At 48.8% G+C, this 19227-nt stretch overlaps 2 protein-coding genes across 3 annotated transcripts; one reads left to right on the top strand and one right to left on the bottom strand.

Annotated features, from left to right (window-relative positions):
* The first annotated feature begins 109 nt into the window (after positions 1-109).
* PRADC1 (protease associated domain containing 1) lies at positions 110-4655 on the top strand. The gene is made up of 5 exons (XM_053587832.1): positions 110-466; positions 2772-2872; positions 3369-3478; positions 3729-3896; positions 4117-4655. Exons 1-5 carry the CDS (start codon positions 400-402, stop codon positions 4235-4237), a joined length of 567 nt encoding a protein of 188 aa, XP_053443807.1. The 5' UTR covers positions 110-399; the 3' UTR covers positions 4238-4655.
* A 1922-nt stretch (positions 4656-6577) lies between these two features.
* On the bottom strand, positions 6578-18669 carry SMYD5 (SMYD family member 5). 2 transcript variants are annotated; one of them, XM_053587830.1, is made up of 13 exons: positions 18551-18669; positions 13668-13776; positions 12755-12894; positions 12036-12157; positions 11594-11663; positions 10932-11036; positions 10089-10151; positions 9799-9869; positions 9352-9458; positions 8916-8972; positions 7957-8051; positions 7283-7353; positions 6578-7186 (listed from the first exon to the last, which is right to left on the bottom strand). In XM_053587830.1, exons 1-13 carry the CDS (start codon positions 18644-18646, stop codon positions 7042-7044), a joined length of 1251 nt encoding a protein of 416 aa, XP_053443805.1. In that variant the 5' UTR covers positions 18647-18669; the 3' UTR covers positions 6578-7041. The 2 variants fall into 2 exon arrangements, with proteins under 2 accessions (XP_053443805.1, XP_053443806.1); XM_053587831.1 differs by lacking the exons at positions 6578-7186; positions 7283-7353 and adding an exon at positions 7371-7498 and having other exon boundaries at positions 18551-18658.
* Between the last annotated feature and the right edge of the window lie 558 nt (positions 18670-19227).

Genomic DNA, 19227 nt, shown 5'->3' with positions numbered 1-19227 from the left:
AGACCACAAGTACGGGCGGACAGGACTTTCGATGGCTGAAGCGAGTCCTTTGGGTTCCTAAGTCCAGCAGGCAAGGTCCTGGAGAGTCGAATCCAAACTGAGAAATGCTGGGGCGGAGCTGAGGTGAGGGCCGGCAGTAGCTATTAAGAATTTAGGCCATTCAGCCTTAGCCCCCACTTGTCTCAACCAATAGGAGGTGGACTAAGGCGCAGAGGCGGAAAGTGTGGCTACACGAGCAGGTGTCAGAGCCAATCAGATGTGGGCCTCGTTCTCGTAGCCCAACCAGAGGTGAGAGCGGGTACGTGGGCGGGAGGCCAGAGCAGCTGTCAGGGTAAAGTCCGGGGAGCGACGCGCGGCGGGACAGCGAGAGGAGACGCGGCGCCGGGCCGGGCCCTGGAGATGGTCCCCGGCGCCGCGGGCTGGTATTGTCTCGTGCTTTGGCTTCCCGCGTGCGTCGCAGCCCACGGTGAGCGGCAATGGGCGGGGCTGCGCTGCGGGGCGGGGCTAACCGTCCAGCTTGCGCGCGTCTCAGGCTGGGGGCCACGGGTCACCTTGGGGACCCACGAGTTCAGAGCAGGACAGGTTTGGGGACAGGAGGCTAAAGTGAGTAGATACTGGTTCCCAAGGACATAAGGTGGGCGCAGCACGAGGGAGAGCTCTGAGTCCTCAGCTTCCCACGTCGAAACAGGTCCCAGAACCTTCTCCTTCAACCCGCCCACTAGCACCGACCCAGGTGACTTAGGGTAAGAACAGGAGGAGGCATAAGGGACAACTAAAGATGCGGAAGCTGGAGACATGTGTGAGAGCATTCACATACATATACAGGAGCTTACATTCCTACACGTGGGCTCACACACATCAACACAAGTACCCACAACCGTTTGCACCTACACTAGCATATAAACATACGTGAGCATATACATTTACCCACAGTTTACGCAGATAAGCATATGCAAAGGCAAGCTAGGGTGTGTGTGGGGAGAAGGGGAAGTTTACTACTAATCCAGGAAGGCTTCCTGGAGGTGTATCTGTATCTGATGGGGAGTTCCCACTTCCAGAACAAAAGTATATATAGCTTAGTACTAAATCAGTGGAGCTCTACTTGGTGGCTGTGATTTAGGCAGTAAGCAAGGACAGCTAAAGCCACAATCATTACAAACCCTAGCACACAGTTGTGACTTGGGAGTTTGTTGATTGACTAACGGACCTGTGGCAGCAGCTTTTATCCTTCAACATTCCTCAATCACTCTGAGCTAAGGAAACCAGGCCTTAAGTCCAGGTAAAATACTAACTTTGGTGCCGAATAGAAGTTTCCATACCCCCAGAAAAGTCTAGTTCTGGTAACTCTCTCAGTGCAGTGGAGCTAGACACAGTTATTGATTGATTCAACCTTTATTGAACACCCACTATATTGTAGCCACTATGCTAGGGATTCAGTATTGAATGAAGGTACAAATTAAAGATCTACGCCTAGTGGAAAAGACAGACATTAAAAAATTATGAATCCTGGGTGGCGCCTGTGACTCAAGGAGTAAGGTGCCAGCCCCATATACTGGAGGTGGCGGGTTCAAACCTGGCCCCGGCCAAAAAACTACAAAAAAAAAAAATTATGAATCCTGTATAATTACACATTATGTTGGACATACCAAGTGAAGAAAAAAAATAATGCATTTGCAGCTTGGCGCCCATAGCTCTGTGAGTAGGGCGCCAGCCACATACACTGAGGCTAGTGGGTTCGAACTCAGCCCCAGCCTGCTAAACAATAACTGCAACCAAAAAATAGCCAGGCGTTGTAACAGGCACCTGTAATCCCAGCTACTTGGGAGGCTGAGGCAAGAGAATCACTTAAGTCCAAGAGTTTGAGGTTACCGTAAGGTGTGACACCACAGCACTCTACTGAGGGCAACATAGTGAGACTCTGTCTCAAAAAAAAAAAAATAGTACATTTGAATGAATTTAGGGGAGGGCAATCATAAGGCAGAAGCTTTCTCTGAGAAAGTGACATTTAAGCTATGACCTGAAGGATGACTAGGAGTGAGCCAGGTAAACTGGTAGTGGTAGGGTGGAAGTAGGGAGTCTTCCCGTAGAGGGAAGAGCTTGCAGGAAGACCCAGAGAAAGGAAGAAACTGAAAGGCAGTTTGAATATAGGGAGATGAGATTGTAGTGGCAGTCAGGGACCAAAGCAAGCAGGAACTTGTGGGCCACAGTTAAAAGTCTAGATTTTAAGTGCAAAGGGAAGTCTTTGGAGGGTATTGATGCCCTAAGTGAGGTGATATGATTACAAAGACTAAGATGTTTTAAGATCTCAAATTGTTGTTTGGGGAATGGACTTAGGGAGCAAGAATGGAAGCAGGTAGGCCAATTAAGCTGAACAGTCAGGGAAAGAGATGATAGTGACTAGACTAGGGATATGGCAGTGGGACCAGAGAGTCAACTTCTAAGTTTTCATGAAAATTGTTTTATACTCAGGCCATTACATAGCTACCCTGAAACTCCCAAGTATTCAGAGCAAAAATGGATTAACCCTAGATCTCTTCCTAGCTAACCTATGTGAGCAGCAACAGCTGATCTAAACCTCTGGGGTTACTAACTCTGCCTACATCAATTTTGTCCTCCCCAGGGCAAAGATCCCACTCACCTGGGAGACCCAACCAGCTGAAACTGGGGCCCTGGGCCCAGACTATAGCCAGCCCAGCTGAAGACATAGGTCTATGATCTGAACATGATCCAGGTTGTTCCCAAACTTCTTACCTGTACTCTTTATCCTTCAGGCTTCCGCATCCATGATTATTTATACTTTCAAGTGCTGAGTCCTGGGGACATTCGCTACATCTTCACAGCTACACCTGCCAAGGACTTCGGTGGTATCTTTGTAAGTTCAGAGAGGCCCCTGATTTCTGATTCTCAGCCTCCCCCTTCCCTTATCATCCTACTTGAGTGCTGAGACAGGTGAAGGAGCAGAATCCAGCTCTGCCTTCCAGGCACTGTACTATCCAACTATACCCCCTTTGGTATAATATATCCCTGGGCACCTGGAGGGACAAACTGTCTTTTGGGGTGATGTGAAATAATGAAATGAGAAGGGCACCAGCTTTCTCTGCCAGCTTTACCTCTGAACTATGTAACTTAAGAAGTCACTTCCCCTTTCGGCTTTATAACCAGTTTCCCAACCTATCTCAGGGAAAGGCAGAGTTGGGTAGGACAAAAAGATAGGCTTTTGTGAGAATTAAGTAAAAATGCTCAATGCCTGGCAACACAGAAACTGCTCCACATTTGCTTCACACTTTGAGGTGGGATTTTGTCAGCCTAGTCCTAAAGCCAATGTGTCTCCTTACACTCTCACCTCCAAATGTCTAAACGTTTTTCAGCATACAAGGTATGAGCAGATTCACCTTGTCCCTGCTGAACCTCCAGAGGCCTGCGGGGAACTCAGCAATGGCTTCTTCATCCAGGACCAGATCGCTCTGGTGGAGAGGGGGTAAAGAGTGGGCAGGCACGGGCAGATTCTGAGGTTATTGGTGGTGGTGGTGCTTTGAAATTGCTGTTTTTTAATAATTCATCTTTTTAAGTTTTTAAGAAATGCCTTAAGGTTATGCATACATTGGGCTATTTATTTACAAGCCTTTAACAAATTCTTCATAGTTCTCCTTCCATCTTCCCAGGGTGAAGGTCTGGGGGAGAGTAGCTAGACCTTGCCTTTCCTTTGATCTCATCACCACCTCTTCCAGGAGCTGCTCTTTCCTCTCCAAGACCCGGGTGGTACAAGAGCACGGTGGGCGGGCAGTGATCATCTCTGACAACGCGGTTGACAATGACAGCTTCTACGTGGAGATGATCCAGGATAGTACCCAGCGTACAGCTGACATCCCTGCCCTTTTCCTGCTCGGCCGAGATGGGTGAGGGCTCCTTGTCTCTGTGTCAGCACCAGGTTAGGAGTTATGACTTGGGGAGGTCAAGGGTAATCACAAGTCCCTTCCCACTAGGCCTCATCTTGAGATGCCTTAGTTGAAGAGTGAAAAGTTTTTGGGCTTTGAAATTCCCAGAGTGGTGGGGACAGTGGGGCATGAAGGGGTGCTGGGAAAGTGACCATTGCCACCTCTCTTCATGCCCTCCTAGCTACATGATCCGCCGCTCCCTGGAACAGCATGGGCTGCCATGGGCCATCATTTCCATCCCAGTCAATGTCACCAGCATCCCCACCTTTGAGCTGCTGCAACCACCCTGGACCTTCTGGTAGAAGAGTTGGTCCCACATTCCAGCCATAAGTGACTCTGGGCTGAGACGAACCCAGGAATTTTGCTATTTGGAATTTGAGGATAGTTTTTAGGGACAAGTGGAGCCAGGTGCAAAAAAGGGTCTCTGCCTTGGCTAGGCTGAGGGAGGGAAGCCATACTAGTGGCCTTCCCTTCCTCAGGGCCCCCAAAAGAGGCAAGAGCCAAGCCCCAGAAGTTCTGGCTAGAATCTGAAACAAAAGAAACTAAAGGCAGGCAACCTGAGAGCCATCTATGACCTACCAATCCCAACTGGCTCCAGCAACCCCTACCCGAGGTCTCCTCACAGTGACCTTCACAGCAGTTGTTGGAGTGGTTTAAGGAACTGGGATTTGGGGATTCAATAAACCTTATTGTAGCAATAAATTCTCATCAGGGTTGCAACTGTGTCACACAGGTGGGAAGGGCCTTCAAACTCATTCATCTGGTCACATATACCATTGTTCTCAAGGAAGGAAACCGAGGCCTAGAGATCACGACTTGCCCAAGGTCCTTCATGCCCAGTCCTAAGCCAGGGGTCCTCAAACTTTTTTTTTTGCAGTTTTTTTTTTTTTTTTGGTAGAGGCTGGGTTTTGAACCCACCACCTCTGGTATAAGGGGCTGGCGCCCTACTCCTTGAACCACAGGCACCGCCTGGGTCCTCAAACTTTTTAAATAGGGGGTCAGTTCACTGTCCCTCAGACCGTTGGAGGGCCGGACTATAGTTTAAAAAAAAAAAAAAAAAAAAACTACGAACAAATTCCTATACACACTGCACATATCTTATTTTGAAGTAAAAAAACAAAACAGGAACAAACACAATCACACCGCTGCGTGTGGCCCGCAGGCCATAATTTGAGGACCACCTCGCCTAAGACTGTTAGTCTTACCCCAGCACAGTCTCTTGCTAAAGATCTGAGGCAGCCCTAGGAAGCTACAGTTCAACCCACCAGGGAGAAGCCTGTAACTAGGGATCCAAACTGGACCTCAGAGGACCCTTACTCTTGGGCTTTAGAACACTTGCAGCAGAGGGTAGATAAGAGCAGAGATGAGCCAAAGCTGGGGAGCCTGGAGCATCTACTGCTATTGCCTGGTCTAACCTGTGCCCCTTTGCAGCCACCTGAGTGACTGCTGTGTACCCTGGGCAACCTGTCCAGCCACTCTACAAAACATTCCTGCAGAGACCTATCACCACTCACATTTTATTGAGAAGAGTGGGAAAGTGGTGGTGGGAGAGGGGTGCTGGTTGCTATGAAGGAGTAAAAACTGACGGGGCCAAATAGGCAAGTTCTACCTGGCTCCATGTTCCAGATAAGAGCCTGTGGGGTGGAGACCTACCCTCCCTGGGATCTCTCAGCAAGATGTGGTAGGCCCCTCCAGAAAAAGAAAGCATCAGGGGTGATGGATTAGTTCCCATAGCACCCAAAACCAAGAGTGAAAGAGGGGACTGGTACTGATGTGGGCGAAGGAGGGGATGCTAATCTCTGGGTGTCTAGCCCAGCTTCTCTGGGTGTTTGGAAGACTTGGCGTTCCTCTGTGGAGGCCACAAGAGCCCCTCACTGACCCACTTTAACTGGCCACAGGGAAGACTAGAGCTTCCTCAACTAAGAAGCACAGGCCTGTCAACCCCCAAGTCTTGGCCATGCTGCTAGAGTGCTCAGTGGGAAGGTGTGAGAAAGAGTTATGAGCCCTCACATGCCCTTCTTGAGCAAGGAGAGGCCTCTTCCTACCTCACAGGGCTAGCTGCTTGTGCCAGAGCCTGAGACAAGGCACAAGGGACAGAGATTCTGGAGTCTGGGGAAGGGGTTAATCTCTACTTCCTCAGACGTCCAAATGGTGGGAGTAGGGAGAGGAGATGGAAGTAATCTCCCTGATCCAATGTTTCCCACTAGACAGCCTTAGGGAAGGAGTTCAAGAAGCCCAGATCTTCTGCCTGCCTCTCCTCACTGGGCTAGGGGTCAAGCAGTAGTCTTATAAGCTATAACAGTGACAGGTGGGAGGCATGGAAGTAGGTGAGGGTACCTTACCACCTCCCCTTTCTGCTTCAATGAAATCCTTCTGTTCTCAGATTTACCATATTGCTACCTCCCCTCAAAAATGAATCAGTAGTCAGGCTGGGCATAGTGGCTCATGCCTATAATTTGAGCCCTCAGGGAGGCCAAGAAGGGAGGATTGCTTGAGTTCAGGAGTTCCAGACCAGCCTGAGCAAGAGTGAGACCCCATCTCTACTAAAAATAGAAAAATTACCCAGGCATTGTGGCAGAAGCCTGTAGTGCCAGCTACTCAGGAGGCTGAGGCAAGAGGACTGCTTGAGCCCAAGAGTCTGAGTTCGCTATGAGCTATGATGCTACGGCACTCTACTCAGGCCAGAGTTAGACTATCTGAGAAAAAAAAAAAAAAAAAGAATCAATGGCAAGTTGAGAGGGAAGAAGCCTCAGGTAGATGGACGAGCATGGGCCATGGGGCCTAGAGCAGGAAATGCTTTTGGGCCCTGACCCCGGTTCCAGCCCTTCCAACCCTAGAGTGTGGAGTGGGCTCTGGGGGAGGCTGGTTCTGAAAGGCTCAGTGACAGTGCAGAGCATAAGCCAACTCAGCAGCAGTGTCCAGGGCATGAGGTCTAGTGGGGGTCAGGGGCCTGGGGTCCAGCCTCTGTCCTACCCTCTGGCAGGGAAAGCTGGGATGGGGGAAAGCAGGCAATAAGAGTGAGGAGTTCTTCCACGCCTCTTCTCTGAGGGAAGGGCCCCCTTTTCTAGCAAGATGTGGTGCGGGGTCCCTTCTGGGCAAGGCAACATCACACATCAGTCATCTCATCTCCCAGTTCTGCATCTTCCGGCTCTCCTTCTTCCTCCTCTTCCTCTTCCTCCTCTGAGGTTACATTAGGTTCATCAGCCTCTGCCAGGCATTTAGGACAGGAACAGATGAACAGATAGTTCTCCCTGCAGGGGTGGCAGGAGGGGGAAGGTGAAAAGTTAGGCAGCCACTGGGATAGAGGAATCAAAGCCCCGCTCCCCAACCCTGTCCCCAATTGGCACCTGAGGATCTTGTGGCGGCTGTGGCGGCTGCGCTCCCTCTGACAGCAATCTAAGTAGCTGATACAAATTTCCTGTAGGGCAGAGAAGTGGAGGCTGATAGTTTGTGCGCTGTATTCCACAGGATAAGGTCCTCCCCAACACCAGCCCTATCTTCAGGATCCAGGCCTGTGCTGCCCTTCAGTGAAGGGGTGAGCTGCCTTGATCAGTTCCCTGTGTCTGTGGCAGAGAAGAGACTGCAGTAAGCCTCAGGACATGGTGAAAGCCAGTCAATGGCAAATGTCAAAGGTTACCTTGGTGTGATGCTACTTGCTCCAGAAGGAGATTCAACTTGACTCTGTGCACTGTACTGACAGCCAAGCTATACCACCACTAGCCCGCCAAGGCCCAAGAAATTGTAGATTTGTTGACCAAAATGTATCTGGGGACAAGAACCTGGACACACAGCTGTCCCTCAAACACTCCTCTGAGGCACTATGGAGTTATATTTTGAAGAAGGGAGGTAGAGTTAGAACACGACCATGGGCTAAAAGACTCAGGCCCTGGGGCCTGTGGGAATCCATCCTTACAGCCTAAACGTTAAGGGGCTCTAGCCACTGCTGCACCTAAACCCTAGGAAGAACCACCTGCAAGGCCCACTGCCCACCCCACCCCTCATAGCTCCTGGCCCCCCTCACCTCTCCTGGCTTAATATCCTCCAGGGCAATAACATGCAAAAAGAAGTTGTTTTCTGGGAAGGAGGTCTCTGCATTGGGAACACAGCTATGGTTGCCTGGGTGAGAAAAGGCAGATAATGAGGATTATTGGCTAAAAACACAACAGCCTCAACTCTGCTGAGGAATAAGTCCCATCCTTTCTTGGTCTCTTATCATTGCCAGGGCTGAACAGATACTAGAACCCAAGTTTACTGACTCCCTATCCAGTGCTCTTTCCTGAAGGCCACAGAGCACAGGCATGAGTGCACTCCCACATCACTCCCCACTGCAACCTCTAGGGACTAGCCAACTTCATTTGGAGGGACAGGAATCTGAAGGGATGCCCACACCAGACCACTGAGTTCTGTCTGCTAGTGGACACCTACTAATGGCTGACTCAGGCCCCCTGAGAACCCAGTTTGGTAGGGGTAGAGTGGTACTGAAGCCTAGAAGGAGTTTTCAGGGATGAAACCAGAGGGTAAAAGGCTAAGATCTGGAAAAGATAGTGACTGAGTGACTCTGCCCTCCCCATCAGGTGCTGGTGAGACTTGTCTTCTGGTCTGAGCTCCCTCTTCCCAGGATCCTGAGGGCCTCTCAGGGTCTCTGAGTACTCCCTATCAAATCTCACAGAACAATGATGGTGCAAAGTTTATGCTTCCCTTTGCAAGAATCAGATCTCTGTGCCTTAGCACAGCACCTGGCCCACTGCAACGTTTTATATATAAGCATATATTTAACCAAAAGCAGTTGAATGAATGAATGAAACAATCATGGAACAAAAAGTCCCAGGGGAATTCTCTAGGAAACTCAGACCTAACCCTTCTCCCAGACTCAACTACCAGCCTAGAAAGGGACAACTGAGAAAGATGAACTATGGCTGTGAGGCCACCTGGCAAAGGCAGAAATGCTTGGGACTATCCCTCCCCAATGTTGTGACTCACAGCAGCTCTGAAGCACAAAGAGGCCAGATCCTTCGCAGTTAAGAAACTCGCCGGTTGCTGCAAGACAGTAATATGCTGATGTTACTCTACCCATTTTACAGGTGGGAAAAGGAAACTAGGCTCACAAGGACAGATACAGGCCAAGGCACCCGGGCCCTACCACTTTAGCTAAACTTGCTTCTCTGAGACACAAACCTGGCTTTTCTGTCTATGACATCACCCTATTTTCCAGCACTGCCCTTCCTCCCAGTATCAAGCTTCTAGATGAATCTTGGTACCATTTCTTATTGTTTGTCTTGTGAATAAATCTGAAGCTCCACACAAGCATGAAGGGATTACCTTCTCCCACCATTAACTCAGGGTACCAGAGTACCCCCCACTCATCTGACTGGGGGTTCTCCAAGGTTGGGTGAGGCCAAAGCCCCATCTCACCAACCTGCCTCGATGTCCTTGTAGAGCTGGTCAATGAAGGCATCTAGCTGCTCACGGTCCTGAGGCTTCAGCTCCAGAGCATCACAGGCATGGACCCACTGGCTCAGGGAGCTGGAGGGTCCCCGGCAGCCCGTGGTTGGAGAGGAGGAGGCCCAAGTCTTAGGGCTCTCCACCTCCAGGCAAGTTAAGCCCAGGAAGAATGGTCTCCTACCCTTGTCCCACCTTTTCTCCAGTGTAGGGGCCCCGTCTTCCCCAACAGTCCAAGGCTCCCAAGAGTAGACTGCACTGCCTCATTCTGAAGTGCCCCACCACTGTATCCAGTTCAGCTCTCTAGCCACAGAGTCACACCCTACCCAACCGCAGTCTTGAAAGGTACTATGACTACCTTCCTCAATCTCCAACCCAATCCCTGAGACATGAGTCCAACAACTCTGGAACATTCTCTCCTAACCTAGTCCCAATTCCTTGGCCATTGGTCCCAACAAGAGCAAAGAGAGACCGGAATCCATCTGGAGTGAACCACTGTGGGAGAGAAAGGGAGGAAATGAATATTCCAATTACAGCCACTAGCTTTTCTTTCTAACACAACCCTGTTCAGGAAGTCTTCTATGAGTCAGACCCACCACAACTCTAGAAGACCAAATTGGCTTTGGCTTGGCTACCCCAGGAGATGCTGACCCAGTTGCTCCTAGAGAACTAGAATGACAAGGAAGCCATTAGTCCTGCCCTCCCCACACTCACCTGGCTGAGTGCTTCCTCATAAAGGGCTTCTGTGAAGAGTCTCCGCAGAAGTTCCAGTTGGCCCTGGTTTAAGGGAAGTAGGGAGAGACGTGCATCCCTGGATATTTCCCATTAGTACCCAGGCTGGGCCAAGAAGACAGGAGAGGGAAGGAAAAAGGGGCCAACTCTGCAGACTGAGCTTTCCCTGGGGGCAAAGGAAGGCCATAGAGTCTTTTTTCCAAAAGGTAGTCCACCCAACCCAAAATTTCTCATTTTTTAGCACTTGTACCAACAAGGCTGAAGCAGCCTGGCTTAGAACATCTGTTCTCATCTTCACCCCCAAAATCTCCTGACCCGGCCTCCAGAACAGGTAGCCTCTCCCCTTCTTTTCCACTGAATTCAACATAGGAGGTGGAGAGGTATCCCTTTCTCACACCTGCCTCCACGCTCACCCAGCTTCTGGTAGAAGTATGTTGTACTCAGTGAGAATCTGTACTCTGACTGGGAATGGGCACTAAGTACATTATCAATTCACACTACTCTCTGACTCCGTAGACCCGAACCCTCCATTCTACACGATGTGCTCACTGTTCCATCCTATGACAGGAGTCCTGCCTTCCTACAACATGTAAAGATCACTGTCAGGGTAGAGGGTTGTTCCTCTGTCACTACCCCACTTTCCAACATTAGGGCCACATTCGGTCATGAAGTTAAGTAGTGGACAGAATGTGTCTGAATCAACTTCTGGGCCCAGGTTCTAACTCCTTCCTATAGCTGGGAAGGGATCAAATGTGGAACTCCCTACAGGGAACCAGAGACATCCTGGTGAAGGCAGGGGGAGATGGGTCATCAGAAAAGACTAACCTTGAACTTGTCCCCCAGAAGTTTGTGGACAATTTCCTCCTCCTCGTTGGCCGTTTTGTTACAGAACTGGGAGAAGAGCCTGATCCATCGGTCCTTATCCTTAGCCTGCAGTGAACAAATATACTTAAGGGTCTTAGACACCCACCTTCTTATTAGCACTTCTGCCCATGTGGAAGGAGCAGCCTGTTTCAAAAGCCCCTTCCATCAGCGAAATCCCCACCACACATGAGCTTCCAGGGACCCTTTCCCTGCCTGAGGCTTCTTCCCCACGCTGCCCACTCCCCAGATGAAGCTGAGCTAGCCAGTTCAACAATACTTGGCCAAACAGGAGAATGATGCTGGTTAAAGAGGAGGTTAGAGAGCCTTCCCTCATTTTACATAAGATACAATCCTGAAAGAGTGCTTATAAATCAAACACATGAATTGATGCTGCCCACATCTTCTCATAAATCAAAGACTACAGGAAAAATGAGCCCCTGCTCCCTCATTCCCCATGCCTGATTTATGTCCAGCATACACCTAAGATTTTACACAGCACGTAACTATTCTTTGCAAAGGCCAGAAATAATTCTGCACCCAAGTTAGGACCTTGAGGTGAGAAAGAGACCAACACCGTTGAACAAGGCCATAGACAGCTTCCTGAGACGGTCAGGTGGGCTCACCTGCTTCACTGTCGCCACCATCCGGGCCATCAGCATGATGCTTGCAGTTTCAGGGGGGTAATGAACACTCCTAGGGAAAGAGAAAGAAGTTTTACCTGGAAATTCCTTCCCCAGTACTTGAGCTCAAAGCCAGTCTAACTGGTACAGACTTTCTACCAACCCCATCTATTACAAAGAGAGAAAGTCATAGACAGGGACTCAGGCAGGATTTTGCATGCCTATGGGCTTAATGGGGCTCTTTCAGAGAGTATGTAAAATGCTGAGACTAGCAGAACTGGCAGCCCAGATTAAAGGCAGAGGGTTGGGAGATGTGACCTCTATATAACCCTAAGAGTGGAGAAAAAATCTGGGACAACTTAAGAAAGATGATAATATCTGCTGAGCCCAGGCACAGAAGCAGGGAAGGAAGGATATAGGAAAGAAAAGAGGAAAAGAGACCTACCTCCATGCTTCCTGAAGTTTGTTGAGAGGATGCAGAGGGTCATCCTGGGAGGGGCCGGGGCACAGGACCTGGTGGTACTGCTCAGCAGCTGACAGCTGACATTCTGCACTGCAGTACATCACCTGTCAGGTGGGGTGAGGTCAGCACCCTAGGATCTGGCCATAGGGTGAGAGGGCAAGGCACAGATATCCTATGTGGTACTCATCTCTTCTAACTGCATTCCTTCTGCAAATAGCCCCTGAGCTATTTGAGAGGTACTGAGGTGAGAAAACATAGGGTGCTCTGGGGGCCATGTGCACGGCACACCTAACCTAGGCTTGTAAAACCACAGAAAGGGAAGAGAGCTTTTCAGGTAGAAGTGAGAGCCCCCGAAGGCCCCTGGGAAGAAGGCAAGCTCCCAGCAAGCCTATTTCTTTTTTCTTTCTTTTTTCTTTTTTTTTTTTGCAGTTTTGGCCAGAGCTGGGCTTAAACCCACCACCCCGGTATATGGGGCTGGCACCCTACTCCTTGAGCCACAGGTGCCACCCCAGCAAGCCTATTTTCTAGACAGTGGAACTGGGACAGGGATGATGAAACTAGAGCAATAGCCAAGCCTATTCACATTGGAGCTTTCAAGGGCTATAACCAGGTCTGTCTTTGTTCCTGTCTCTCCAGCGAGGACTTCCGCTAAGGCTTCCCTTGCCCACCCCCTTTGAGGTACACTTCCCCAACATGCTCACCTGGCAGTGGGGACAATTCTGGTGGAGATCCTTGCGCACAGTGCACAACTCTGGATGAGGCAGAACCTGGCTTGGTTTCCCAGTCAGCCTCTGGGCATTCTCCTCTGCCTTCTCCAGTGCCCGAAGGCAGTGATCACAGGCTGAGGGTGAGAGCCAGATACAATATAAGTGTCTTAAAGCAGGAGCCACATATGTCCTTTTCACAGATACATTTTAGTATCTCCAGGGCTAGAATGGTACCTGGCACATAGCAAGTGCTCCATAAAAATCTGAGAAATGAATGAATAATTACATTAATGAATGGAATGAATGAATGAATTTCAAATGCATTCAAAGGTAGATGATTCTCCTCCCTCTCAAGGAACCTCCCTACTCTCTTACTCTCCCTGCTTTTCAATCAGACTCACTCTGTGGGGCTTCCCCACTAAACCCAAACTGGGCTTTCCCTATACTCTGAAGCCAACTGATGCTCTTTTCACGGTATGTCTCCAGCTTAAGAAAAGTGAGAAAAAAAGAGTATGGCCAGCAAAGCTAAAGGCATCCTACTTGCTTTGGACTCCTAACTCAGCCTTCTCTGGACAAGGGCCATGTAGCTCTCTCAGTGGACAAGGGCCATGTAGCTCTCTCAGTTAAAGGGCTTTTGGTCTAGTCCTTCATTCTATAGGGCCAGACTCTGAATCCTTCCTGAGTGACATCGTTCTCCAGGGAGCATGTTGGAAGAGCCTCCTACTGCAGGCACACAGCCCCAACACTTGAAATTAGACAGAGGCATGGTTCTTAGGCACAGAAAGACAGCATTTCCTGCCTATATTTGGAGTCCCAGAGACATCAACCAGTAGGGATGTGCGTAGCTCTCTTCTGTACACAAAGGCAACTGGGCCCAGCAGCTGAGAAGTCAACTAGATGTGCTCACCTCGGTAGCGATACAGTGCATTCCAGAGAAATTGAGCAGCCACAAGGGGCCGTTCTACAAAGATGGTCTCCCCCTTTCGGATCAGCTGTGTGGCAAACAGGCCCTTTCCCTAGGAGGGCAGAAAAGGAAGAGGATGGCCATAAGAAAGAATAGAAGACATAGCTCCAGGAACTCACAAGAGGCTGTCCAGCCTCATATTCGTCCCTCTTAGCAGAGGCCTCTGCCTCTGACAGCTCATGGAGAGTGGCCAGAACCCTCTGTGACTGCCTCCTCTGGAACTGCATCTCTAACTTACTTTCAGTTGTACCTCTTTCAGCCTATTCAGAGCAGAAGGCCTGGGACAGGGAAGGAAACACCATGGCAGTCATCTCAGACTACTCGGAGGAGAATTTTTAGGATAACCAGAGCAGGGCCAAGGCTCATAGTAGGCTGAAGCCTCCTGTACCAGGAGCTAGAAACAGCAGAGCAGCCCTCCCTGAGTCACCCATGTGCCAGGATCCTGGCAGTGGTGCTTCTGCTCAGGGTTGCAGAGAAATCCTATACCGTGGAAAAGGAAGGCTGAGCTGGGGGGAAAACGGCCGACCTTTGTCAGCTGGGTACTGAAAGCACCTAGCACTATTCAGGCATTGAAAGAAATGAGCTAATCCTAGCACCAGTCCTATTGTTAACTTTCTGTGAAACGTTGAGCCAACTGCTTCACTTCTTTGCATCTGTTTCCTATATGAAAAGTGAGTATTACGGGCGGTGCCTGTGGCTCAGTCGGTAAGATGCCGGCCCCATATACCGAGGGTGGCGGGTTCAAACCCGGCCCCGGCCAAACTGCAACCAAAAAATAGCCGGGCATTGTGGCGGGTGCCTGTAGTCCCAGCTACTGGGGAGGCTGAGGCAAAGAGAATCGCTTAAGGAGTTGGAGGTTGCTGTGAGCTGTGTGAGGCCATGGCACTCTACCGAGGGCCATAAAGTGAGACTCTGTCTCTACAAAAAAAAAAAAAAAATTCCTTGGCGGGCAGCACCTGTAGCTCAAAGGGCTAGGGCGCCGGCCCCATATGTTGGAGGTGGCGGGTTCGAATGGAGCCCCGGCCAAAAACTGCAAAAAAAAAAAAAGAAAAGTGAGTATTACGATAACACTTACCAGGTAGTTTCCAGGATGCAATGATATAGCATGAGTTCTACTTCCTTACTACTCACTGTGAGGTGTGTGGACAGGCAGCATAGGCATCACCTGGGACACTGTTAGAAATGCAAAACCTCAGGCCCCATGCCAGACCTGCTGAATCAGAATCTGCATTTTAACAAGATTCCCAGGTGATTCATATATATTTGAAAGTTTGAGAAATCCTGGTCTAAACACTATATATATATATCATGTAAATGATCAAGGATGAGAAAACAACCTCTAAATTGTCATCTCTCAAACACTCAAAAGGACTCAGGAGATTGCTTCAGAACCCAGGAGTTATTGGTCTTGCTGGACACTTATTCCCACTACTCAAGTACTTAAAGAAGAGGGCTGGTGCCCTGCTAACACTGAACTGCCACAAAAAAAGGAGAGAAAAAAAGTGCTTGACACAGCAGTGAAATTCCTGTTACTACAGCCTCCCAGGTAGCTCCCTGCTTCCTTCTAGCACTGCTGCTGTAGCCCACAAAAGCCCCTCCAAAAGTCAGAGCAGTAGAACAGGCCCTGAGCCACCCATGAGCCACAAATCTCAACCCTGTGAAGAACTATGGGATGGGAACTCTACCTAATAGTAGAATGAAACAGGTGAAACAAAACCATAGGTCACAGCCACAAATAAGCCCCTGACTGTCTTCCTGGAAGCCCCTCTCCCATGTCTTGTAGCCCCTGGGACCCGATCTAGCAAAATGAAAAGTTGGCCTTCCTCTATGGGACAAATAGATATGAACAGAGACCCACTTAATCTCTGACAATCTCAAATCTCAATCTCTCTCTCTTTTTGGAGGACCAAATGTAAAAAATATGTAGCCTTTAAACCAAGGGAAAACAGAGCTGTTCCTTGATAAAGCCACTCATTTCCAAAACAAATTAAAGAATTTAAAGAAAAACAGTCTAATTCAGATTATTAAGAAGCTTGGATAGCACTGAACCTTAATGGAAAGCGGACAAACCAAATAAGTTTTTTTTTTTTCATTAAAGAAGTTTTAAGAAAAGATTGTGCAAAATCATAAAACCATGCAGTGCATTTTTTCTTTTCTTTCTTTTTTTTGGGGGTGGGGGAAGAAAGGTCTCTGTCACTGGCCTGTGACTATGCAGAAGCATAGTCATAGCTCACTATAACCTCAAACCCCTGGGCTCAGACAATCTTCCTATGTCAGCCTTTGGAGTAGCTGGGACTACGGGCATGTGCCAACCTGCCTTGCTTTACATTACATTTTAAAATCTCGATTAAATGGATGATTTCCTAGAAAAATACAAATGACCAAAACTGAATTCAAAAGGAAGAAAGGCTTGGCACCTGTAGCTCAAGCAGCTACAGCACCAGCCATACACTGTAGCTGGCGGGTTCAAATCCAGCCCGAGCTGCCAAACAACAATGGCAACTCCAACCAAAAAAAACTGCCAGGTGTTGTGGCAGGCACCTGTAGTCCCAGCTACTTCGGAAGTTGAGAATCACTTAAGTCCAATAGTTTGAGGTTGCTGTGAGCTGTGATGCCACAGCACTCTACCCAGGGCAACAGTTTGAGACTCTGTCTTAAAAAAAAAAAAAAAAGAAGAAAGCCGACAATAAGCAGTGTTAGTGTCTGGCTAGCATGCACCAATATGGCAGTCTAGCCATGTCCACTGGACATGGTTAGACTTCTGTTCTAATTGGTCAGTCCCCGCATAAAGTCTTCTTTTTGTTGTTGTTGTGGGTCTTGGTGGTGGTAAAGTCTTGAAAAGCCATTCTTTTCTCTTTTTTTTCTGAGACAGAGTTTCACTTTGTCACCCTCAGTAGAGTGCCATGACATCATAGCTCACAGCAACCTCAAACCCTTGGGCTCAAGTGATTCTCTTGACTCAGCCTCCCAAGTAGCTAGGACTACAGGTACCTGCCACAACACCAGACAATTTTTAAAGATGGGGTCTTGCTCCTGCTCAGGCTGGTCTCCAACTCTTGAGCTCAGGCAATCCACCTGCCTCAGTCTTACAGAGTGCTAAGATTACAGGTGTGAGCCACCTCACCTGGCTTGAAAAGTCATTCTTGCCAATACCCAGAGAACCAATAAAAAGTGGTCAAAAAGTACCATCACATAAGGCTCCAGTCTACATGGTTGCATGAGTCAAATCTTTCAAACCTTCAAAGAATAAATAATTCTCATGCTATAATATTTAAACTATTTAATGACAAGAGAAAAATTGGACATCTCCATTTACCAAAAAACAAGCATATAAACAAAGAAAAAAAAATCACAAACCAATCTAATTTGTGAACACAAATGCAAAAAACCCAGGATAATCTGTCTTATTACCAAGTTCAGGTAGCTATGTGATTTTCTCCAGTAGCAGGCAAAGAGGGCAATCAGCTGGAGCCCTGATAGAAGGATGGGACAAGACAAATGTGCTAGGAGAGTGGTTGAAGAGAGAGAGTGGGGACTAATGAAGATAAAGGTGACTATGTAAGCTAGAAGTAATGGAACTGAGAACCCTACAACTGATGGCCACCCAGAAACACTAAAGATTCTGGGTAGAGACCAAGGATGTAGAGGAGCTGATTTACCTGAGAAAGAGGGGAGTGCTCCAGATGCCTATAGAACGGAAAGAAGGCAAGGGAAGGTTGGAAAGGTTGGGCTGAGAAACAGAATCAATATGATAATGCTGAGAGCAAGTGACAGATGAACAGAGGGTTAACATCCTGGGTAAGGACCAAGAATACACACAACCACTATATAAGGTTAAGTTGTTCATCCTCAAGTAACAAAAGGAATGTAAATGAGAACAAAGCAATACCAGTTGGCACATGTCAGTTTGCAAAGCTAACTAGGAAAGAAAACAAACAATGCTTGAGAGAACAAAAGGATGTCTGCACAGAAAATGAACTCCAAGACCTTTGACCCCAGGGACAAAAATAAGTTAACAATAAATGGCCCACTAATAAGGGACTGACTGAGTGAACTGTGGCCCTCCAGTGGAAGAATATTCTACTCAGTTTTTAAAAATTAACATAAATAGGTTTATTGACATTGAAAGTTCACTGCTGTATCAAAATGTCATTTTGCTCCTAAAAAATGTAATTTTAATATACACATATTTGCACAAGCATGGAATTATGAGTGATTTTTATTTTTTCTTTCCTTACATACACTTTCTATTTTTTTACATAGTGAACTTCTAAAACATAACAAAATGACAAAATCATGTCACTTTTCCTGCTAAAACCCTTCAAATGCTCCAGCGGCCTATGGGTTCTGGCCCAAATTCCTTAGCACTACAAGGCCCTTCGTGAAGATTCTTGGCCTCTCTCCTCATCCCCCCACACAAATCTCACCCAGAAAGTTCCCTAAAGACCCAAGCTTTTTGACACTTCAGTTCTCTCTGACCAGCACGTTCCCACCCAGTTCCAGGGGCCCAACAAGCTCCTACCCAGAGCCAGAAAGCTTGGAATACCCCCCTTGCCCCGAGCAGGCAGAGAAGAGCCACTGGCTGGCAGGTCGGGTTCCGCTGGGAGTGGATGCGCAAGGAGACTTTGGAAGCCCCAGTCCACCGCGTGACCGCGCCAAGAGCCTGCGCTGGGGGACAGAATGGGAGTCCCCGAGCTGCAAGCAGGGGCCGAGATGTAGCGTCCAAGCGGCACAGGAGCCTCTAGGCTACGGGCATGGGGTCCCGCGGGGCTGCCTCCAAGGCTGAACGGGGTTAGGGCACTCTGCCGCGTCCGCCTCGGCCTCACCTTGGCGCTGCTCACGAAACGGACTTCCACGGGGACACGGGCCCTGCCCGCCACGCCCACGCAGAAGGAGAACACGTCGCACATGGAGGCCGCCATCTTGGGCGCGCCGCCTCCTTCTGACCTTTGACCCTCTTCGGTCTAGGAGGCCCCGCCCCTTTCCGGCCTGATTCCTGTGTCAGTTTCCCTGAGGCTACGAGGGTTTCAGGTCTTGCGAGTCTGAATTTAGGTCCTTTAGTTCGTTGACTGACTGTAGCTGAGCCTGTTTTTGTGCTTTTACATCTGTGTATTTTTTGTCTGTGTCTTCATGAGCAGTATATACTTCTGTATCAGAGTTATGTATGCATACGTACTTTTGGCACTGAATGTCTGTGTCCGAGCCTATGCTTGCATGCCTGTCGTCTGTGTCCACACAGTAGTCTTTTTTTTTTTTTCCTTTTGTTGTTGTTGCTGAGTCTCATTTTGTTGCCCTGGAACAGTGTGGTGGCGTCACGCCAACTTCAAACTCTTGGGCTCAAGCAAGCCTTTTGCCTCTGCCTCCTGAATAGCTGGGACTACAGGTACCTGCCACAAGAAGGGGCTATTTCTAGAGGGGTTCTCGCTCTTGCTCAGGCTGATCTTGCTCTTGCTCCCGCACTCAAGCAATCCACCTGCCTCGGCCTCCCAGAGTGCTAGGATTA

This window comes from Nycticebus coucang, chromosome 4 (assembly GCF_027406575.1).
Source record: "Nycticebus coucang isolate mNycCou1 chromosome 4, mNycCou1.pri, whole genome shotgun sequence".
NCBI classification, from domain to species: Eukaryota; Metazoa; Chordata; class Mammalia; order Primates; family Lorisidae; genus Nycticebus; species Nycticebus coucang.
This window is presented reverse-complemented; position numbering and strand designations above follow the sequence as displayed.